The 24,876-nt window shown below is 38.2% G+C and overlaps 1 protein-coding gene across 2 annotated transcripts in view; it reads left to right on the forward strand.

Annotated features, from left to right (window-relative positions):
* The first annotated feature begins 6,815 nt into the window (after positions 1 to 6,815).
* The window catches only part of PIK3C2G (phosphatidylinositol-4-phosphate 3-kinase catalytic subunit type 2 gamma), a 241,159-nt gene continuing 223,098 nt past the window's right edge, over positions 6,816 to 24,876 (forward strand). For both annotated transcript variants that reach the window (XM_040968303.1, XM_040968311.1), the window contains exons 1-4: positions 6,816 to 7,490; positions 11,720 to 11,802; positions 14,091 to 14,248; positions 17,540 to 17,654. In XM_040968303.1, the coding sequence (XP_040824237.1) occupies positions 6,816 to 7,490; positions 11,720 to 11,802; positions 14,091 to 14,248; positions 17,540 to 17,654 (1,031 nt within the window). The remainder of the gene's footprint in view (positions 7,491 to 11,719; positions 11,803 to 14,090; positions 14,249 to 17,539; positions 17,655 to 24,876) is intronic.

Consider the following 24,876-nt stretch of genomic DNA (forward strand, 5'->3'; position numbering starts at 1 on the left):
TTATTTGTATATAGACAGCATATGTTTTTCAGAGATGATAACTTTATGCCCCAATTGCTGAACAATCATTTTGTTTCTTACGGAATATTTTCACACTTGTGTTATTAGGATTTCAGTTATTCCTTTACGATTGTGTTTCTCTTACTGATTACTTATAAATTAGAACTCTGGTTTATCCTTCCAAGTTTGCCTTTGCTGTTGGAACACATTGCTTCAATTTTCAGCTAAAGGCGCTGTCGCTGTAAAGTGACTCCGCCTAAATTCATTAGCAGTCACTTAATTTCCTCAAGTTCCTGTACTGCTGTTTTACCTGTTTGATTGCTTTTGAGCAGTTGAACATATGCTGGGTTGGATGTTTTGGTGCAGTCAAACCACTGCTTGCAAACCCTCTTCCCATGCCAAGTGCCCAAAGATGCTGCGTCTGACGCAGCTCCTGCAGAATGAGTGAGAAAGCAGCAGGTTGTACCTCTAGGACTTCAGCCCCTCCCACCACCCATGTAGGAGACTCAGGATGAGTTCTGGCCCTTGGCTTCAGCCAGCCCCATCTGTTGCAGGCATTTGAATGAATCAATAAATGAACTGTCTCATAGTCTCATTCTCTTTCTTGCTCTTCCTATTCCTCTGAAACCTTCCCCCATCTGGTTTAACTTTTCATTTTCACACTTAGTTTGGGGCAGCAAAGACACAGACACGCTTTTAGGGCTGATAGGGAGAAATGGCCAGACCCTAAAGCTTCCACATTGGCAGGGATGGCAAATGAAGCATCGCCTTGACAGTTTTCAGGCTGCCAGATTTATTTTCCTTGGTATAATAAACAAACTCCAATCAGTGTGTTAAGATGAGTGGATGGTCACATGTGTTTTTTCCTTCCACTGCATCTTTGTTGTCTTATATATGATGGTAAGATCGATTGCCTGTCAGATTTTTGTGACTGGTAATGGTACACTATGGGTGAACTTGGTGTTTTGTTGTTTAAAATGTTTAGTGACATTTCTGAATTACACATTATCATTCAATACCATTCACGTTGATAGGAATATGGCTTGAATTTGTCTACCAAATGTTCAGGTGTAGGAAACTTCAGCTTTAGGATGGCAACACTAGCAGGTAGTATGGAACCTGTAAGAGCTGAGGGCTGTTGGGAAGTTTGGGTCAGTCAAGGCTTCCCTAGCAAGGAATAAAGTACAGTTCTTGGGTGACCGCGAGTTAGTGCTCATGAGAGGTTTGTTATGAAAGGAGCAAGCCTGATACCTCCAACTCTTCAGCTTCCTATATCGTATACAATGATTTGGTCTTTTCCCTCCACACACATGCGCACACACACACCTTCTTATTATTAGGTATTTGCTTAAGATGTTTTTTCATTTAGTATATTTCTACCCTATTTTTTTCTCTTGTTATTTATTTGTTGAACAAAGCAGAGATTTTGCTGTTCAGATTTCCACCTGATTTAATTCAACATGTGCTCTATTTCCTGAGCATTACTAATTATATTAATTATATCTGTTTTTTTGGCAAACCTTTATGCCAGCTTTTGATTGTTTATTAGGGAGAAAAAAAAAGCTTAGCTGACTCCATTTTGTGTTAATGCCACCAATGCTTGATGCCTACATTTTATAAATTGTTATTAATTTTAAAATGTTAAAACTCCAATTTAATAATCCTTGTTATTTATTTGCTGTTTCTCTTCTGCAAAATGAGATTATGCATCTCTCTTACTCAGTGGCCATTTCACATAAAAAAACCACAAATATTTGCTTGTGAAGATAAATTAAATCGACATTGTACAAAGATAATTAATTGTGGCTATTATGGATTCATAAATTTAAATATATGTGGTATTTTAACCCATCTATTTGAGATCTATTTATTTTTATTTGGAAGGCAGATTTACAGAGAGATCTCCCATTTACTGGTTCGCTCCCCAAATGGCTGCAATCGATGAGCTGAGTCTGTCCCAAGCCAGGATTCAGGAGCTTCTTTCAAGTTACCCACAAGAGTGCAGGTGCCCAAAGGCTTGACCCATTCTCTGTTGCTTTCCCAGGCCAGAAGCAGGGAACTGGATTGGGAGTGGAACAGCCAGGACATGAACCAGCTCCCACGTGGGCATTGCAAGGCCGAATTTTAGCCTGTTGAGCCACCATGCTGGTTCCTTAATCTACATTTAATAAAAGTATTGTACTCCTTGACTTATTTAATCCTAAGTAACATCCGAACAAATTGAGGAATTACTATTCTAGCTACTTTCTCATGTTGGACAATGAAAATTTATCAATACTTAGTAATCATTATGCTATTGTTTGCTATTTTTTTTTTATTCTTTGGTTTTCCATTTTTAAAAATTTCTTCTAAAGCATGTATTCTATTTATTTACTTGAAACAGTGAAATAAAGAAACCTTATATCAGCTGATTCCTTCCCTAAATGGCCCCAATGGCTGGGACTGGTTCTGGCCAAAGCAAGTGTTGGAAACTGCACCTGAATTCCCCCATGTGGGTGGCAGGGACCCACGCATTCTACCCTTGGTCAGTGCCTTCCCAGGAAAAGCAGCCGGGAGCTAATTCAGAAGCTAAGCACGCAGGATGCCAACCAGGGCTCTGATGTGGGAAACCAACCCACAAATGGACATTTTAACAGATGGAGGTTCCAGAATACCATGCTACAAAATATTCCTAAACCAGGGCTCAATGATATTATCTCAGATGGCCTATCCATTTTAAACAAAAATGTATCCACTGTATAAACCTTAAGCATGTTTCTCCTTTTGCTTTTTTAAGGTGAAATAAACTGCATAGAATTTTTATCTGAAGTTTTCAAAATAAAACTGTGTCTATTAGGTTCTTGTATTATATGAGTCAGTATTGTGGTAGAGTGGATAAAGCCATCTTCTGTGACAGTAGCATCAGTTCATGTCTTTACTGCTCCGTTTTAACGTCAGCTCCCTACTGATGGCCTGAAAAGCAGCAGAAGACGGTACAAGTTATTAGGTTGCTGTGAGCACATGGGAGCACCAGAAGAAGCTCCTGGCTCGCAGCTGCACTTCAGCCCAATGCCTGCCATTGCAGCCACGTGGGAAATAAACCAGCAGCCTTTCAAGTAAATGAGTCTCTTGTTAAAATAACAAATTATCTTCATGTAATTTTGTGTCCATGAACTTTCTTACTCCTGGAACCTGCTGTGCACACTGCTTGACACGTTGCATTTTAAAACAGCCACTGCATAAATAGGCATGCAGACGGTAAATAATACAATCCATGAGATGGTTCATTCAAAATAAGTTCTCTAAAAGAATAAGAATAAACAACAACTTCAAGTTTTCCAGATTCCAGTTTAAGCAATTTAAAAAAAGAAGTGAGGAATAAAGAAATGCCCCTAACAGGACAGCTGATGGATAATGTTTTTCTCAAGCATCTGTTATAATCACTTAGGTGAAAACATCAAAGTTTATGAACACAATAATAAAATGATTATCACTCAATTCCAAATCCCAACTGAAAGGAGTGAGGGACTCTAAATAATTAATGTTTACATTTGGTTGTTTACTTAGTGTTTGCCAGATTTCTGTTAAAGAGTTCAAAGCTAAGGAAAGTTAGATGCAGATCTGGCTAAAACATGAGTGTCTAGATGTGCAGTCATATGCTATGTTCCTTTGGCTCAGCAGATAAAGAAAGATATGGGAAACAGATGAAAAGTGGCTTGGAAATTTGAAATCATCCTTCCATCTTAAAGTTCCTGGAATTTTAAAGACAACATGGTTACATACTCTATACCCACCTTTAAATACAGCGGCTAAGCTGCATCGGTCTCCATTGTCAACATGTTGTACGTTGACACGATCTTTATTATCCATGACTTTTATATGTAAAAAAAACCTGACAAATTTTCTATGCAAAAATATGTTATCTGAAGTAAAGATCGTTTTGCCTGGATCTCACAATTTGTTTCATTCCCTTCACACGTACTGCCTGTAGCTATTCTTAGCAACATAGCCAGAACTTTTTTGGATCAAGAACAGACATTTTTCAGAAAGGTTATTCTTCTTCTGTAAAATAAATATTTGTGCTTCTGTTCCAAATAGGGGAACTGCTGATTTGATATTTACACCTTTTGAGACTGAGAAGGGAGAAGCAGCTGGAATGGGACTGCCCTTTTCAGATGGGTGTATGCACTTCCCCTTTGAGGCCAGCTAAGCAATTAACCCTCAATAAAAATTAATTTCTTGCTACTGGAACTGAATAGGAGACTATAAGCAATTGTGCTATGCTAAGGAGTTGTCGTTATTAATAACTTCTTTAAAAGAGTCTTTTGAATTTCACTGGACATTCCAAAAAAGAAAAATAGAAGCTTATCTTTGTATGATTCTCTGTATTTCTTGTAGTCATTTTTTATTGTTCAATCCATCTAGAAAATCTGCTTCTGATTTGCATACTGTATTCATTTTCCAAGCTCCAGCAAAAAAATCCTGCCACAAATTTAGTAGCCTTACCATACAAATAAATATATTATCTGACAGTTCAGAAATCCAACAGGAATCTCACTGTGCTAAAACATGGTTGCATTGCTGACTGGAGGCTCTAAGAGAGAACCTATTTTCTTTCATGTTCCAGCCTCGGAAGGCACCTCAAATCCTTGCCATAGAACCCTTTTCTAACCTGCAGACAGAAAAAGGTGGAGTTCAGTCTTCACTTCTCACCGCCCTTATCTTTTCTGTTTTCTGAATTAACTTGCAAAGATCCCAGTGGATACACAGCACCCACCCAGATAACCACCCTGGTTTTGGGTCTGCTGACTAGAAGATACAATTCTATCTGCATGTAGCTTAACATGAACTCCAGATTCAACATCAGAATGTTTCTGGGCCCTAAATCTGACCACCATGCAGAATTTCTGCAGCTTCGGCTTCTTCCTAACTCAGGAGAAGAGAACCAATTTATGTGACTTTGAATTGTATGCTTTGTCAAGCAGGGTGCAGATATTTGCCAACTGTCATGAAACATTTTGGTTTGTTTAAAAAATAGCACATTCTCTAGCTTCTCTATGATAAAGAGATGTTAAATTGTTATAAATGTCTTGAAAAGCACAAAATTCAAGTTTGAAAAAAAAAATGAATCTAGAAAAAAAAAACTTTTTATTGTATCTCCAGCATGAGAAGTGTTTCTTATTCTCACTTATGTCATGATAATGAATTTTCCAAACAACGTTCTGTCTCATTTTAAATTTGCTGCAAGAAATAGCTGAAAAGTATTATTACCAAAACTGAGAAAGTAGTCAACTCTTAGGGATAGAAGCAATTTGAAGTGAGCCTGTGTTGGGCTGCAGTGCCTGAATCCAGTCATTCTCCTGTTATCCCATGAACTTAACATGTGCATCCTGTTTTAATAAAATAGCTTTCACTACGGATGTAGAGATTAGAAATGATCATTTCTGACATTTTGGGTTACATAATAAAATATCTATGTGACTCATGTATTTTTAGAATCATTTGAAATAACATATGATGACTCATTTTCTGTTTTACTACCTTCTACAAACCTTGTCCTTGCATCAGTTGAAAATCTGTCTCAAATCCATTGTGTCAGTGTCTAGACTGAAGAGGCAAAGCATAGTAAACCTCATTCATGATTCCTCAGGTGATCATGAATTGTTAAAAATGTTTGATGCTAACATACTAAAAATTAATTTCCATTGATGTAAAGATTGATGGAGAATTATATTTGATAACCAATCATTATCATAGTCATCCTATGAGATTTCTCATATTTAACATACATACAAGTCTTAAAAGATTTAATAAATTCTTAACTGTGCTAACACTACTAAATTTCATTTTCTCATAAAATGTTAAGGTAAAATATGGTGAATGGCATCAAATGTGGCAGAAACATAAACTTAAAGCAGGATGGGAAATGTCAGTTGCACATATTGATATGAAGCTCATCAATGAACCTGAGGTAGAGAGAGAGTCTGTAATTCTTCCAAGAGTTTGAGAAATGGGCAGAAAAGAGTTTATACAAACACTGAAAGAAGATTGGCTGTGGAAGAAGGAAGTGAATTCAGATTATCTCTAAATATGGGTGGTTGCTAATGAAGAAAAGCTAGAGATTCAAGGCTTCAGGGCATCCGTGTTCAGTATGATAGGTGAGGTGAGAGTGGCCCACATCACAGTGTCTGGGCTGAGTACCACCTCTGGCTCGCAGATCCCATCTCTCATCAATGCAGGCACTGGGATTAGCAATGAGGATTCACCTCCCTGTATCCCTCCCGAATCCCTGTTTGAACCTGAACTGAGTCTCAGTTGCCAGCATTTAGAAAGACAACAAATAAGCTCTTCTTTTTTCTTTCCTTCCTTTTCCCTTTCAAATAAATTTAAGAGGAAGACATAGAGATTTTTAACAAGCTTACAAATGATTAAATATGCTTACAGATGATTGAATATGGAGGGAAATGCTGACATTATAGGCAACTGTGTATTTAGTAGGTTAACAAAGGGGAATGATGATGTTTGATACATTTACAAAATCCTTGTTGTGACTGACTTGGGCTAATTTTCTCTAGCACAGTGCTTCACCATTGGTGCCCTCCTGTATCCTTACAATACTGTGAGCCTTGAAAGGGTTTCATAGCACTCAGTGAGTTCTGTCACCGCCAAAGTAGAATCATTTGCTTATATCTTTTTTTCATATTAATTTGCATAAGCTCCTATATTTCTAATTAGATTTGTTTTATGCTTTCTCTAGGAAAAAATCTACCTTATTAAATTGTATCATCAAAGCAGTTTTTGGAGTTGAATCAGCCTTCTGTTATAAAAAATAAAGAATGGCGTATTTTTGGCAGACAAGTCCAAATCCCAATGAATCTCATGAAGATCAGAATAAGCACAAAGAATTTCATTCTGCAAATCGGACCCTGTCTTCTAAACACATCAGTCTGGGGTTTGATCGGCTAGTAGATGAGATCAATAATGAAATTCCACTCTATCAGCATGAAATGGGAGAAAAAACCTGTTCTGTGTTCCATTTACCAAACTGGGACTCAAAAAGGCATCCATTATATGAAACCCACCAAACGCCTTTGAATGAATTCACTTCTAAATGCCAAGAGCCCTCCTGGGATCAAAGCACAAAAACATCACAGATTGGTTTTAGTCCTTCTATACTGACAAACTCACATCAGATAAAGAAAGAAAGTTCCTTGGGCGACCCTATTGGAAAAGACTATGGTGCGGAGTATTCCAGATTCAATAGAGTGTCCCCATTTTCCACTAGGGTGGGTGAAATTTACCCAAGGTTAAGACTGGAAAATGAAAATCCTAATTGCCATGTAAGACTCAAAGATGCTATTCCTCCTTTACATCCATCTTTTTCACCTGACTTCATGCCAGAAGAGAAGACTAAAAGGAGTAGAGACATAAGCATCACGGACCCTTCCCACATTCTCTTCCGAGGTTCTCCATCAAGAAGTCGGGAAAACACACAGCCAAGGAAGATAGAGGTGAGTATACTGTAAGTGGTCTTACAAACAAGAATCTAGAAGGATCAGTCAAAATATAATGAATTAATGTGGCTATGAGGAAAAGTAGCTTTAAATTTGGGAAATCTAAATTACTTATGATTTGGAAGCAATCATTTATTTCACAAATTCCTGATTATTTTTTTCTAAAAATATTCAGAGGTCAAGTTTTATCAAAATGAGATCAAATGCTATAGTACTTATATCTTATTGGATAAACATCAGAATTGGAGCTATAGCTGAATGTGTTTTCAATTCTCATTTTAGCATTCACACACACAAATGCAATTCAGTACACTTATCACACTTCAGTGAGTTAATGTTTGTCATTATTAGTAGCCAAAATTCCCCTTTGCCCAGCGATTCCTAAATAATACAATTGGCAAGAAATTTCCATTAGAATCATTGAAATAACAGGAAATTAAGTAATCATGTACAGCTTATGCTAATGGGTTCATAAATGGTTTTCCAATCATTTTATTAACCATTGAATTTCCTGTGTAATATTTTCAAACTTTTACGTGTATGAGTCTAGACAAAATGAAAAGTAAAGCCAGAACAGAAAAATTAGTGCAACTGTACCTTATGATGGAAGACAAAAGAGTTCTTTGTATGTTAAATACTTGCAAGATTATTAAAGCCCATTTCATATGCCATGTAGAGTGTATGCAAAGTGGAACGACTTGATGCTTGAATTTAGGAATGTCATCATGCTCAAAATAACACTCGAGTAGTGGAGATACAGTGAAGAGATAGGGTGAATGCCTCGAACAGGCTCCTCTGATCTGATGCACTTGCAAAAGAGATAGCACCTCAGATTGTCCGAATTGAAAGATCTTAGGAACATCTGGTTCTGAAAACCACTTTGTAGCATACATTCAGCTTCCTCTGCTGCTGACAATAAAGTTTGACCAGATGCATGAGCAACGGTCAGAGCACTGATCTTTGAGAAGGAAGAGCTGTGAGCATCGGGGTTTCCGCCTGCCTCAGGCAGTTGATTGCTGCTTTGAGAGCTGATGGAGCCCCAAATCCAGCCATAGTATCACTGATCTGAGAAGGAAGAGCCGGTAGTCTGCAGTTGATATTAATAAAGCAGAAAGATGGAGAGGGGGAGAAATAGGAATTCAATTGAATATTCTTGACGAAGTGTTAGGGTGTACTCATAAAACTTGCTAGACATTGTCAGTTTTTGGTTGAAAATTATGTAATTGTGTTTGCCACACACAAAGTTTTGTAGTGCGGATGATATAGCCAAGCCAGAGAAGCTGGACACCCATGCAATCCAATAAGGTCTCAGAGAGTCCTCTCATAAAAGTAAAATTCATACTGTCAACTGAATGCTATGCCAACCAAAATGGATGTGGCTCCAAAACTAATAAAACAGAGCTGATAAAAACCACTAAGATTTTTAATTACCTTTCAAAGAAAACCACACATTATTAAAAAAAAAAAACTCAATTCATAATGTATTATCCATGATACCTAAAATGTACTAACAAAGCATAGGTATGTAAATAAGTAGGGAATTTTCATCCGCAATCCAGCTAATAATCCAGTCAGTAGAAAAAGACTCAACCAAGAATGACACGGGGGTTAACTGATAGGGGAGTTAAAATTGTTACTCCATGGAAGCTCAAATAGATAAAACAAGATAGTCGCAATGAGCTGTCTAATGAGGAATCTCAGCTGGAAATTTGAAACATGAAAAACAAGTGAAAACAAATGTGGATTCCATTACTGAAAATAAAGATCAGCAGAGGTCTCAGAACTTGTCAAAAAATATCAAGCTACAGACAGGACAAAATCAACAAATCACAAACATAAAAAATAAGAATCCAGCATCATACACACACACACACATTGTATTCAAACATCTGAGAATCAAAAAGTAAAACAATATGCTAGAAGAAGGAAGAAGATGCAAAAGAAAGTTCAGACAATGGAACCTTTTGTGTGAAAGCAAACTCCCAATCAGAAACGATGGGAGCCAGCAAAAGGTTGATGGCATTTGTAAACTCTTAAGAAAGCAACAAAACTGAACCCATATATCCGTACCCATTGAGTGCATGTTTCCAAATTGAAAATAAAATAGACACCTCCACAAAAATAAACACTCGAGAAAATTTTGTCAGCTAGTAGCAACATCAAAGGGAAATGCTTAAAGTGCAAATAAAATGACATGAAATCCATGCAGGAATGAAGAGTGATAAAAATGAAATACGCGGGCCCGGCGTGGTGGCGCAAGTGGTTAAAGGTCCTCGCCTTGCACGCCCGGGATCCCATATGGGCGCCGGTTCTAATCCCGGCAGCCCCGCTTCCCTTCCAGCTCCCTGCCTGTGGCCTGGGAAAGCAGTCGAGGACGGCCCAAAGCCTTGGGACCCTGCACCCACGTGGGAGACCCGGAAGAGGCTCCTGGCTTCGGATCGGCATAGTATCGACCCGTTGTGCTCACTTGGGGAGTGAATCATCGGACGGAAGATCTTCCTCTCTGTCTCTCCTCTCTGTATATCCGCCTTTCCAATGAAGAAATAATAAAAATAAATCTTTAAAAAAAAAAATGAAATACGCTGGTAAATATGCAAAAAAAAAAAACTCCTCTTAACTGTTAGACATTTGGCCAAAGCAAACTAAAATCAGGTTTATACAGATGCAAAATGTATAGCAAAACACCATGAAGGGTAGGAGGCAACAGTGTTACTTTTCTGTTTCTGGCATGTTCGTTAACAGAAAAAGTACTATTCAAAACAAGTAGTATAAGAATTAAAAAAGACTCCTTTGGTAATGATGAAAAGATCGGTCAGGATAAGAAAAGACATTTACATGTGCATGGACATAATAAGAGCGCTCTGAAGCACAGAAAGTAAAAATGATTTTTCTAGACAAATCATCCCTTCTCCACAACAGAATGGTTTATGCATGCGTCCTCAGGCATTGAGGCATAAAAGCCAGCAGGTCCTTTTTTTACAATAACCAAAAGCTCAGGACAGCACAATGTCCCTCCATAAGAAAATGGTTAAACAAATTTTTGAATAGTAATAGAATAGAATACAGGTAACACACAATAATGAACATCAAAATTATGGAAGGCATAACGAATGAGTGATGCTCATTTCATTGAGATATTTAAAGACGCCTCGCCTTTGCTGCGCAGTGGAAGCAGGCTAAAGGAGATGTCAGCTTTCCAAACTAAAGAACAGTTTCTCTGTTCCCATTGGGTTATTGAAATCATAACTTGGTGAATTTACTTCTGAAGACTCAAACCGTTTACTTAAAGTCTATGTATTTTTCTATATCATGATCATTTCACATTAAAAAAAATCTAGATGTACTGAGGACAAAAACCAATCTTTAAGATAGGATTAAACCGTTAGGGACGGTAGGAGGAGATAGTTAGATGGAAGTAGGTGGCAACACCTGTTGGCAAGAATATGAACAGAAGGGTACTGGGGACAGACTGGGCTAGTATGCCATATATACTGGCAAGCCAGGGTAGGAGGTGGGCCTGGTTGAGGCTACTGTGGGCCGCCCTGACTGGGTTGCAACTCCTACTGGTACGTGCGAGGGACAAAGGCGTCCAGGGTGGAACCAGGCTGGACTGCAAGAGGACACGGGTGGAGGCAGAACCGGCCCAGCAACTGCAGCCGCCAGCTGACCGGGGCAGTGGACTGTGACGGGCCCTATGCTACTAAAACAGCAGGAATCTGGACTGGGAATACCTCAAAATTTCTTCGAGGATCTTCCCATTCGAGACACCGGACTCGGAGTCCTAACCAGGGAAAGACAGGACAAATCAAGCAACAACCTCAGCCATCTGTTGGCAGCAGAGACTGGGCAAACGGAGACCCTAGAAGGGACTGTGTCAATCAATGGACTCTTCAATGACCACATCATGATTGGGGTGGCGAGACCGGCAACGACCCATGAACGGTGAACTATTGGGACCACTTGATCGAGTATCTCGGAGCGCGCCCCACACCGGGACTTGGGGTGGGGGGGAGATTGGGTGGGGCTTCTTCCTCTATATCCCCCTTTAGACCTTGACCCTTTTTTTACCCCAATTAAATTTGAAAAAAATAAGTAAATAAAAAAAAAAAAAGAAAACACACACACACACAAAAAATAGGATTAAAATGATGGATGTTTAATCCCTTTTTTCCCTCTGCATCAAACTACTAATACAGTGTGATTTTTTTTTTTTTTTATGTCTCCAGACAATAGGTTGCTCCGTTCAGCTGGTTGAAGTCCCTCACGGGAGTAGCAGGAGTCTAGCTTCTTTTTGTGACAAAGTAAACAAGTAAGTCCAGCTATTTCATCACTTGGAAATTTTTGTGCATGAACCAATGTCTGTATTATACCACTGCACTGATTCATTTTCTGTGTCTAGCACAAGTCCTAAATGTGTAAACACAGCAGCTTATAGGAATCCTTGACAAATTAATCCCCAGTCAACTCTTGTTATGATTTTTGTTTATAGTCAAACAGATTTTTCCTCTATGGAAGTTTATTAATGTGGAATATTTTATAACTACAGACCTACCCTTGTGGTTTCTTGATAGCTTTGTTTGCAATGACTTTCTCTTGTAATGATATAAGCAAAGAACTAACTCCACTCACTCAGTCCCCAAATAACTTTAGTCTATTTATTTTACCAGAAATATTCTATTTAAAAACCATTTGACTACCTCATGCTTGCCTTGAATGGGTTGCTAAAATATTAAACAAATACAGATGTGTTTCTGCTGAAATATCAATTGGGAATATTAACCAAAAAAAAAAAAACCCTGCTTTTTTGCTAATCTAAAAATTATTCTATAAAGCAGATGTCCTTTTAAGTTTACTTATTTTTCTTTATTTGAATAAATATTTATGTGAGAGAGGAATAAAGTTAGAGATACATTCCTCCCCATGGTTTGCCATCTGAAAGCCAGCAATGGCAGAGTCTAGGCCAGGGCAAGCCAGGAGCTCTGAATTCCATTCAGCTCTCCCAACATGGGCGGTAGGGGAATGAGTACCTGGGCCATTTTCTGCTGTCTTCTCAGATGTATTAGCAGTTAAATTCGATTTGAACTTGAGCAGATAGAACTCAAATCTGTGCTCCGGACTTGCAAGTAGCAGGTTAACTTGCTGTGCCAGCTCCGCTAGATGTCTTTTTGTAAAAATCAGTTCTTCACTATTAATTAAAATTTATCCAATGCCAGTTCCTCTGTTGCTATCATTTCTGAAAAGGTTTTACATGAATGCATTTGTATGTTAATTCTGCTGCTTTTTATCCATTTGTGGCTGTTGTGTGCAGCAAAATAAACATACATTGACTTAAAAGCTTTCTCCAGTCAGATGATACTTTGAGATTAAAGATTGAATCATTTATTTATTTAATCGTTAGTTGAAAGACAATTTCCATATCTAATAACTGCTTTTTTTTGCATAAGCGATATTCAAAGTAAAAACAAGCAAGAAAGCAGAGCCCTGCTTTAAAACAAAATCCTGATCTTTCTGGGAGGCCTAGATGTAACACATGCAAAAACAAAAAGGTCTGAAACCCAGGAACATATTTCACATTTAACGATTTCTTGCTCTAGTTTAAAGAAGATTTTAAATGATACTTTGAATATTGAACCATTTGGCTTTCTAAATTAGGATCTTTAAATTGATCAATATTGATTCGGGAATAAGCTCCTTGCTATAACAAAATGACATGCCTAGCTAGCCCCTTGCCGCCAATGAGGCCATTTCTGCTTCTGAGTGTGAGAAATGGCTCTTTTAGTACTGCAAGGTATCACTCTTCAGTTTAACTCTCTTGACAGAATGCATATTATTAGCTCCTCTGGCAACTCTTCTTTAAAAAGATAATTTCATATTCATAGGTGAAATCTTCTTGTGGATGCCCAAGTGACATGAAAATATTTTATGTGATGGTTTGTCAGTAGCTTATGGTACATTTTTTCAAGCTTTCAAATGTCTTTTCTCACTGTGATGTCTTTGAAAATGGCTATGAAAACTAAAAACAAACAAACCAAAAAGAACTCTACCATAATAAGAAAGAAAGCCAAAGGTTATTTTTACACACACTTTTCTTGAATTTTAATAATTATTCACAAATATTGTCTTACAAAATGAGAACTTGCATATATGCAAATTATTTTGTATACAAGCTGTCCACTCAGTGCTAACACTTTGAGGATCTAAATGTTCTGGCCTTTCTTAATTCAAAAGAGGATCAAGTTAAATTTGAAAGATAGCTTTGTAAGAGAAGGAGAGACGGAAGATCTTCTGTCTGATGATTCACTCCCCAAGTGAGCACAACGGCCGATGCCAGGATCCAGGAACCTCTTCAGGGTCTCCCACACGGGTGCAGGGTCCTAAAGCTTTGGACCGTCCTTGACTGCTTTCCCGGGCCACAGGCAGGGAGCTGGATGGGAAGTGGAGCTGCCAGGATTAGAACCGGCACCCATATGGGATCCCGGCTGCTAGGCCACTTCACCGGTCCCTGCTTTCATTACTCTTGTACAGTGGGTATATTTTTAAATTGCGTATATTTCAGATCTGATCCTAAGTACTTTTCTTTTCACATTCGTTTTTCAGAATAAGAGAAACATACCATGCAAGTGATATTGATTCTAATTCTGGGAAGATCTGGAGCCCTGTCACACCATTTCCACATCAACTCTTCTCTAACACTAAGTTTAATATAAGTATTGTTACTGGTAACTCAATACAAGTAGTTCATCTTATGCCACATGGTAAGTGGTCTTAAAAATAAATGAATGTTTATGAAGTTGGTCTTCATACACAGGCTTGAACTCATGGTTTGAAACTCTTACAAATAACTGTTTCTTGCTGTTGTTTTATCCTGAGGCAAAAATATGTACTGGGGCTCTCACTGCTGCCTCCCAAAGCTCCTACTGGGAAGCTGGATTGGAAGCCAAGAACTCTGTTTTCACCTAGGAACCCTGCTATGTGCTGAAGGTTTCTCAAGTAGCATCTTGACCAATGTGCCGATTGTCCATACCTAGGATATCTTTAAATGGATTCAATATGCTACATAACTTTTCCAGTCCACTATTTAACAAAACCTTTTCCCAGCCTTCTCTTATTCTGTACTAATTGAATTCCTTTACTTCTTTAAAACAAATAGGGTGTTACAGACTCAAGCATATGGGCTGTTTGGCTGGCTACCTAAAGTAGTCTCTGTTGACTGCACTTCCCCATCTCAAAAAGCAAGATTCTGATTTTCTAGCCAAAAATAATGATACCGTGTCAGGCTCCGATCAAAATGGTCACAGGCCTGGGTTGTGTTGGCTTTAGTTACTGAGGAAAAGAAAAGAATTTAGTTTCTTTGCTCAGTACTATGGCACCACTTCCATTCGTCCATGTTATAGTACTGAATATTCTCTCTCTTCTTCCCTGTACCCCTCCCCCCACCATTTTTATTGACCAGTCAGGGACAATTTGTGTTTTTCATAAGATGTTTCAGTAGATAGGTAACTTTCTTTAGTGTTAGAGATTAAAAGAAATAAAGAGGCTTTGCGCGCCCTTAGAAGTCTTAAAAATCTATGGACGAGGATGCAAAAGATGAGAAAAGACACATGCAAGAAAACAGAAGTTTGTATTGTGCCACAGGTTAGCCATTGCTTGAAAGACATGTGCATCCCTGTCAGCGTGCCTGGGATAAATCCCTACCCTGCTTCGGATTCAGTTGCCTGCTAACAAGCCAGGGAGGGCAGCAGATGATGGCACAAAGCACTTGGATTTCTGCCACCTGCCACCCACAAGGGAAACCAGCCTAGAGCTCCTGGTTCCTGGTTTTGGCCTGGCCCAACCCTGACTGTTGCAGGTATCCAGGGAGAAATTCAAGTCAGTTTTACTCTTTTCAATAAAGTAGACAACATGGTTAGCATTTCATGGAGACCGGGGAACAGGATCTATTCCCCAACATTAAAGCACAGGTATGAAATCCATTTAAAAGCAGACAGAATACTCGTAGGCTTACGTTTGATTTGCTGACTCCTAATGACTGGGTTTCAGGGGAAGATAATGATTTCAAGTTTAGACATGCAAGATTATAAGCAGTAATGAAATACACAAAGTGTAACAGAAAGCAGCCAGTAAGAGATTTCAAACCAAGACCCAGCCTGGCACTGGTGGTACACTTCATGGGCTTGTGGAGTCTTGTCTGTAAAGTGCAACAAGCACTAATTCATGGTCACCCCCGTAGAATAGAAGATGTAGTCTTTGAAGATGGAGAAGTTGATTGACTGGCAGAAAAGAGTGATGTTTTCAGCGATACTTTCCTGCCATCGTGTAATGGCCAGTTCTCTCACCCTCTTGTCCAAGCGCTTATGGTTAACAGTTTTCTGTTATTTTTTTTTAACCTTTAATTCAATCAATTTCAATCTTTATTTCCAAATGGTAGTAAACTTAAAGTACTCTCTTCCATGTCAAAGCTACCGCCGCCTACAGTGGCATAAACAACCTTGGAGAAAGAGAGGACACGTGATTGAGAAAACAAAGAATGGGGAGCAAGATGGAGATTATAGATGCAGGGTGGCAGAAAAGAAACCCTCCTCTGAGAAAAGAAGGTGGACCCATAAGGCTCACTGCCTCAACCTTTTATTAAACTGCTTGGGGAGTCAGATTATAGGAACTGATGTGACTCAAGCGCTGATAGCTAAACCCATGTTGATTTGAGCTATGTTTGATGATCAGTAAGCAACAATGTGACCCAAGTACAGAAGTCAGCATGTGACCATCTCAAGGATATCTTCAGGTAAACAAGTGTGACGGTGGCTCACTGCCCAGCTGGGGACACTAGCCGACAGACTTTGGTTGTGCCCACGTGTAGAGTATTATCAGTAGAGTTTGACCTTGGTCTCTGGCACCGGCATTCTGTGAACTTAAGATTCCAGTCTGCCCTATTCTCTCTTATCAAGTCACACTGAAAAAGAATTTTTTTTTGACAAGCCACCTGAGAAAAAGGCATTTAGACAATCTTTAATTCCCTGATAGTCTTTACCATGTGTTTCTCCAACAGTTTCTTTAATGACCTTTTGATCTACCGTAAAAACTTGTGTTTAAATCCAGCATTCCATTTTTGTTTTGTTGTTTTTTTCTACTTTGTGGCTGCAGTATCGCTTGCACTACAGTTGGTTAGCTGGTTTCAGTCAACCCTTTCCCTCCAACAAAAGAAGTGGCAGTAAAAACAAATAAATACAGTGAAGTGCAGACACTGCAGACAAGGTTCAAACAAGGCTACTTGTGGTTTCAGTGTGAACACAAAGTCTTGTTGGCCAAGTGTCCTCAGTGGAGTCTGCTGCATCCCTTTGATTCACTGAAAACGCTGGATCTCATCCAAAGCAAGGACATGGCAAATTCATTGTCCACATTTTCTGGTTTTTAAACTTTTAACCTCACATTTGTTCTTAACGGAAAAAACAACCCCATTGTGTTTTAAACCCTTCTAACAAATGAGGAACCTATCTCTGCATATAAAACAAACAAATAAAAAAAAACAGAGCTTCGAGGTTAGATGCTTGATAACCACAAGGCAATGGTAAAACTGTCTTATTATGAAGATATGAATTTGCGTGTTGGAGAATACAAATGCTCTAAAAATATTGAGCTGATGGAGAATGATTTCATCCTGAAGGCTCCATAGACAACAAGGGAGGAGAACTCATGCCTAGCACCGTTATCCAGCTGTGACTTCCCCAGGTGTTTCCTTAGTCTGAGTGGAGATACAACATTGAACAGAGCGAGCATGCTATCTGGTTAAATTATGTGAAGATATAGCTAATCAAGAAAATGAAAAGCATTTAAAAGAAATACCCCTAAAAGTACTCAAACTAATAAATGTGATACATTTCATTCTCAGTTCCCTTGATGGAACTATATGGTTACAGCTTCATAATTGGCTTGATGTTTTTATTTGTGTGTGTGTGTGTGTGTGTGCGCGCGCGAGCTGAAAACTTTTCCCTAGCTAGTAGTTAAACAATGTTGTTGACTTTTATTTTATCTTTTATCTTTGTTTTTAGCTAACTATCTTGTCAAAGACCTAATTGCAGAAACTCTGCAGTTTTTAACAAATGACCAGCTATTTCCCAAAGATTATCTTCTAAGTGTGTGCGGCTCTGAAGAATTTTTGCAGAAGTAAGTATCTTATTAAGGCCAATTTAAATTCTTGTAATTTCTCTGTATTAAGGAGAACTATCTTGTTGTTCTTTTAAGTAGATTTGACTCACATGTTTTGTATTGCAGTCTTACAGCCAGTATCACCCAATCAATTCAAACCCCATGCAGTGAGTTTCAAAATTTTGTCATCATTTTGACAGTTTTTGTGTTATGTGTATTTATGGCAACAGCTATTTAAGTGAGCTGTGAAAAGGTTGACTCAGTCTCGATTTTCCTGGGTTTCAGGTGGGTCCAAGGACATGGAATTTTCAGGTTTAAAAGTTCCCAGTTAATCACAGTTTTAAAATACAGCAAAATCCCTTAAAAGGAGTATATGCTTGATTTGGAACTGTACTAGTGTGTTGATTAAACACTGAAGTTTTTAAGCCACGTGGGATTTGAGTCTTACCATTACAGCTTTTTTTTTTTTCCTTTTTTAACAGTCAGTTCCAAACGTCTTTCTTTTGTTATCTGGGCAGTTTATAGGTATACTTATTTAAATGTGTTTGCCCATTTAAAATGTTTATTTTATAGAAAATGCATTTTTCAGTTTGCATAATAACTCTGTCTGGAATTCCACAGAGAGCTTTAAAAATACCGTACAATAAAAAAGAATATTTCTTTTTTGATTCTTCTGTTGTTTAAAATGCTTAAGTTTTAAGTCCAGAGATGTCGCATTCTTCCTTGCATTTTGTAACTTTCCAAAGATTAACAACCTTACAGAAATAAAAATGTTTCAGTGTTAATATTTTGGCATGAATGTGTTTGCAAATGCCTTGTGAAGCATTTGGTGGATTTGATGATATTTGGATCAACCAATCCAGTCTTTCATTGTAAAATGTGAACTCTAAATGACTTGTAAGGCTAATTATTTTTCTTTTCGAGTTACTAGTTAGAACAATACTCTAATGAATATTTATATGAAGTCACAGATGTTTTCTTGCATGAAACTGACAGGTATTCCCTCTTTTCCTTGACTCTTTGCATTTATTATCCTGCTCCGTATCTGTGCTTGTATATATGGCTTTGATAATGCGTGGAATAGGATGCTTTAGCAGGTTTAATCTTACTTTGATTAATCGTTTGAACTTGCCTTTTCTACATGTTTCCCTACGTATACCTGGAGTTCAGTTGATGCCATAGCAACAGATGCATGAACTGGGGAAGGCATCCACAGAGGGTAGTTCAGTTGTTGGCCGATGGAAAGCTTGCCTCTCTCCTGCTTCCTGATCATAAGATTTAGATGAAGTATCGCATAATACATGTTAAAAGGCTTAGGTAGTCATTTCACTATTTCAAAACTTCATTGAACGAGAATTTCTCAAGATAAAAAAGCCTATCAAGTGTTGGTACATGGAGGTTACTTACAGTCATTTGTCCATATGGGATTTAAAGTCCTTGGACTTTGAAGTGCAACCTAGCTTGGGTTTTTTTCCCATATACCTGAGAAAGGGCTTTGTCTTCTTTATTAAGTATGCGAGCCATCACTGCTGCACCCCAGGGTACGCCTCCACCAGAAGCTAGGATTCACACCCAGAAACTTGAATATGGAATGAGAGCATCCCAGGTGATCTCTAAACTGCTGCACCACATGACATCTCACAAAGAATAAAGAGCTTAATCTAATTAATAACAAAATACAGTTAATCGATGACATGTCATCATGGCTCATGAAGCTGTTGAAATATTTTAAATAAATTTTGGAGGCACAATGTGCCCAAGCAAATAGCTGCTAGGAATATAAATTCAGATAAGCTCAGGAGAATTTGGCCAAAAATGTATATATTGTAAAAGATTTCTGAAATTCCTATAACCTGTGTTTCAGTAATTTTGCTACTACCATCAGTATTTCTAGGAAAACACCAATAGCAGGGCTGCAATAGTGGCTTGCTCATTATTTGAATGTCTAACAATAAGAAGAGACCTGGAGGAAGCCATACCCCTAATACTTATCTTTTTTTAAGAATTTGTTTTTTGTTGGAAAATCAGATATACAGAGAGGAAGATCTTCTGTCCGATGATTCACTCCTCAAGTGACCACAATAGTCCGAGCTGAGCTGATCTGAAGCCGGGAGCCAGGGGCTTCTTCTGGGTCTCCCACATGGGTGCAAGATCCCATGGCTTTGGGCTGTTCTTGACTGCTTTTCTAGGCCACAAACAGGGAGCTGGATGGGAAGCAGGGCTGCCAGGATTATAACCAGTTCATATCTGGGATCCCTGGAGTGCAAGAAAAGGATTTTAGCTGCTAGGCTGCCATGCCAGGCCCTCTAATAGTTCTGCAAAATAATGATAAAATGTACCGGGAAACATTATACAATAAATATAGCAAGGAAAGTTATAAATTAAGCATGTACCATCACACATCTTGATACAAAAACATGCATTAAACCTTGTTGAAGTAAGAAAGATACATTTTCAAGCCAAATTTAATTTTTTAAAGAAGGAATGTTTATTTCTATGTGAAAATACAATGAAATTCTGTGTACTAAAATTTTGAAGTGGTTCCACCTTGAAACAACATTACCACATATACAATGTTTATTCATTTTTATTTACATAATTGCTACAAAATACATGATTTTGTTCCCAGGAAATTAAGGAGATAAATAACCTCCTTTGGAAAAAATAAATCATTTAAATAGTATTGTGAATGGCAATGTGTATTTCAAAAGAATTTTGAAAATCGCAACTAGGAGAATATTACTAACTGAAAGATTGACAGGAAGAATAAGTAGAAGTTAAGAAATTTGTGGAATCTTAGGATGGTGAAATAAACCAAAGTTATAGATTGAAAATGTGGAACTGTGTGAAAGAGGAAAATAAATGATTACCGAGTTTCCTGGTGAGTTATATGCAACATGCATATAAGAGAAACACAAGTATCTTTGGTGCTTGGTAACCAATAGTTCTGAGACATGTTGAGTTTCTGATGGGCAGCCTGGACACTGTGGCTCAATGACTAAATCCTAACCTAAGAAGCGCTGGTATCCCATTTGGGAACTGAGTCGTGTCTTAGCTGCTCCACTTCCGATCCAACTCCCTGCCTGTGAAGTCTGGGAAGGCAGTAGAGGATGCTCAAAGCCTTGGTCCCTGTACCCATGTGGGAGATTCGAGATGCTTCTGGCTCCTGGCTCTGGATTGGCTCCGCTCCAGCCATTGCGGTCTCTGGGAAGTGAGACAGCAGGTGAAAGATCTGTCTTTCTCTCCTCTGCAAATCTGCATTTCCAATGAAAATAAAAATAACTCTTTTAAAAACAAAAGGGCATCCAGTATCCAGTGATGCTGCCTCATTATGGATAATCATTATATATATTTTATACATAGCATGTAACATATTATAAAATACACTTACGCTCAATTTGTATGTTTATGTATTTGAGCCTAAGTTTATAATTCAACATGTGACATTTTGTATAACCACAGGTAAAACATTAATATCCTGACATATTTTTTTAATAAAATTCATATCCACAAATATTTAGATACGGATTTGGCTAAAAAATGCCACGTAATAATCACTGAATATATGTGCTAAATATTCTTTCTAATTTTCTGAATGGACAAATTAAATTTCCTTATGGAAATTTTGTGTCTATCTAAATAAGCAATATTAAAATACAACCAGTCCACTATGGTAACTATTACACTATGTTACTGTGCTTTGTCAAACTTGGTTAACTTTCTGATATCCATTTCTTACACCTAAAAGTAAGATTTTAATATATTTTCCTTACTTTAAAAAGGTGTTATAAGATTTCATTTTACTAATCTTTAATTACAAGTATTAAACTTTTAAATTAAGCCCATACACATCGTTACATAATGTGTTGTAGATAGCTCTGAGCTCCTGGGAAGTGTAGAACTAAATAAATTCACAATATTATATGGTTTTAATAATGAACTAAAAGGAGAAAAGCATTAGTCTCCTAAAATGGCTATACTTTTGCAGAATGATGTGGAGATTATTTCACTTTAAGTTCCTTTTACGTTGTCAGAATTACACTTTTTTATCTATTCTGTTTTATAAGTTTAGAGATAAATTATATTTGGTTGGTACTTCTGCAACTTCTTATCTATTTTGTACTAAAAGATGAATCTTTAAATTTAAGCTAATTGGTTTCTTCCAGATAGTTGATTTATCAAAGTAGTGACTGTATGTAATTATTGAACCAACTAAGTTTAGACTGGGTAGCTACAAAGAAGTAAGGATTCTCACCTACCATGAGGTTCACTGCTGAAGCCCCTGTAACAAAGAAGATATTTGTAGAAGATTGTACAAGTGCATAAAATGTAAGCTTTGCATGACCTGGGGACCTTCATCAAGAAAGACTCAAAGAGAAAAAGCCATGCACTGTAAGTTTATGGAAAGGTGGCCATTTACGCGGAAGTCTGATGGGACAAAATGGATGTGACATAATGGCAATAATCTGGGGATTAAACAGGGCCAGTTGATCAGGTTTGTGGTGGAGGGCCAGCATTGTGAGTATAGGAATGTTATTTCCTCAGTGAAAAAGACACCTCTGGAATGCAGGTTTACCTTTTCAGGATAGAAAGGAAACAGTGAATTTGAGAGTGGTATCCCCATTCTGCTCTATTTTCATATGTTATGGTGTCATATTGTAGAGTAGTGTGTCCTTAAGAGTTTAAGTTACATGTAAGGCCCATTGTCATCAAAATTAAATGATCAGCTCAGAAGTTTTGATCACAGTTATTCTAGGGTTATATTAGTGATTATCTGTGTTGTGTCTCTGACATACAGTCTTATGGCATTGAACTCTTCTAGCTTTACAAAGTTAGTAAATTAACATAAGATTTTGAAAATGAATGAGATGTAAATAAAGGCTACTGGATTATCCTATTTTTTATTAATACCACAAAACATTGGAGGCAGTCTGACTTTCTAAGATGTTTCTTTTTTCTCTCTCTCTCTCTTTAAAGAACTATTTACTTTATTTGAAAAGCAGATTTAAAAAGGAGAGAGAGAGATCTTCAATTCATTGGTTCACTCCACAAGCAGCCACGATAGCCAGAGCTGAGCTAATCTAAAGTAAGGAGCCAGGAGCCTCTATCCAGGTCTCCCACACAAGTGCAGAGGCTCAAGAGCCATTTCCTCACTGCTCTTTAAGGCCACAAGCAGGGAGCTGGATGGGAAGTGGAGCAGCTGAGACTTGAACTAGCAACCACATAATAGGCTGGGGTAGACAGGTGAAGAGTTAACCTGTTGAGCCATTTTAACATAGTTTCAGAGACTTAAAGCCCATGATTGGGTGGTCACTTGGAGAAGACTCAACAGCAGATGACACAGCATTGAGAACGTGTGCAGGAGGAAAAGATCACATCCCATGACAGGATGCATGTGCAAGAGAGCAAGGCAGGGCTGTTTTGCTTTTCTGACATGTCACTATCAGCAGTGCTCAGAGATCACACAACAGCAAGCTCAGTCCCTCTAAAGGAAGCTCTCCCAATGAACTAAGAGCCTCTAGTGCACCCCATCTTTTTAGTAAATGTGCTGCCAAAGCAAGCATGATCTTTTCATAGTTCACTATCTCTGTCACCATGAGAACTAAATTCCAAATTGTGAATCCCTGGGGGATATACGTAAACCATATTTGCATTTATAGCTTCAATATTCATAGTAAAATGGACCTAGAGGATGTTGGAAAATTCCATAAAATTCGAACTCACATTGTGTGTGTACAAACCATACCTATGTTTGCATTTATTGCTGTTATATTAGCACATTACTCTTGAGGGTGCAAAGGGAAGTTTCCCCTTTACCCTCTGAAGACTCTATGCATTGAACTGACAATAGACAAAGTAGGAGAAATAACACAGGAATGTATTAAAGTTCAAAAGGGCAGCAAAAACATTACTGCATAGGAAAAAAATATCATAGCAATCTGATTAACAGCCCCTCTGGGTTTGAATCTTATATACAGATGTGGTGGGAGAAGCCAGGAGGGTAGATAATTGTTAAGAGAATAGTAAATGAGTTTGAGAGTAACCCAATGAGCTTGCAGCACATACAACAGCAGGAAGCAAATTCTCCTGATCTACAGATCTGTCCATGGTTGTATACAATTCCCTTTGGAGCCAAAATAGAAGGCAGTTGTGTGTAATGAAAGTCTGTCTCAATGCGTGGACAGACTTCAGCCATCGTGTGATATGAGTTTAGTCTCCTTTACTTGATGGTAGTTCAACCTGAAGACTAAAGAGATTGGTGTTCCTTTTCTGGTTTTACCTGCTCAGGTAGGCAAAGGGACTTTTCATAACACCCTTCCCTGTGCTGGGGAGCAGAGAGAACAGAGCAAGACCTGCGGCATTTTGATGCTGAAGTTGGTCCATACATCTTTCTATTTCCTTTAGAGCAAAAAACTAAGCAAGCCCCATGCCACACTTTTCAATATCATTCTCTGAGCCTCAACATTCTCCTAGCTTAATGCATTATTCAAATCACCTAAGGATGTGACTTTACAAATAACTGCAGAGCATGCTTTTGGTGTAGCAATGAAGACATCACTTTGGGATGCTGTCATCCATGTTGAAGGATCTGAGCTCAAGATATCAATGACTAGGAATGCAGACTCACTAATAGCAAGATATTTGCTCACTTTTCCCAGGACAATACATTATAAAACTCAACAAAGCAATTAAGATGCTTATAGCGTCTTGTGAAATTAAAGATAATTTTCCTAGCCAATAAAGATTCCGCTTTTGGTGACTCATCTATATTGCATTTCTGATTCATTTAACTTTCATCCTAATTTAATACCTCAGTCCTTTCCCCAGGTATCCCATGAGGGCAGACGTTCAGTGTGGCAATTAAGATGCTGTGTGAGATTCCTACATGCCACGTCAGGGTGTTGGAGTTGGAGTCCTGATCCCTTTCCATTTCCAATTCCCTAATCATACCCTAAGAGGCAGCTGATTATGGATCAAGGACATGGGTCCCTGTCGCCCACATGGGAGCACTGTTGAAATTCAGATTCTTGCTTTAGCCTGGCTCAGCCTCGATGGTTGAAGGCATGTGAAGAAGCAAAGCAGAGAATTCAAGATCTTTATGAATCTTTATCACAATCCGTCTGTCTGTCTCCCTTCCTGCCTCCCTCCACCCTCAATCACACACACACAACACACACCCATCTCAACCTCCTTATTTCCCTCTTAAATAAACAAAGGACTTTTTAGTGAAAAGTTTTCT

The sequence above is a fragment of the Ochotona curzoniae genome, unplaced genomic scaffold (genome assembly GCF_017591425.1).
Source record: "Ochotona curzoniae isolate NIBS_2020 unplaced genomic scaffold, NIBS_Ocur_1.0 contig_1482, whole genome shotgun sequence".
In the NCBI taxonomy this organism is placed as follows: Eukaryota; Metazoa; Chordata; class Mammalia; order Lagomorpha; family Ochotonidae; genus Ochotona; species Ochotona curzoniae.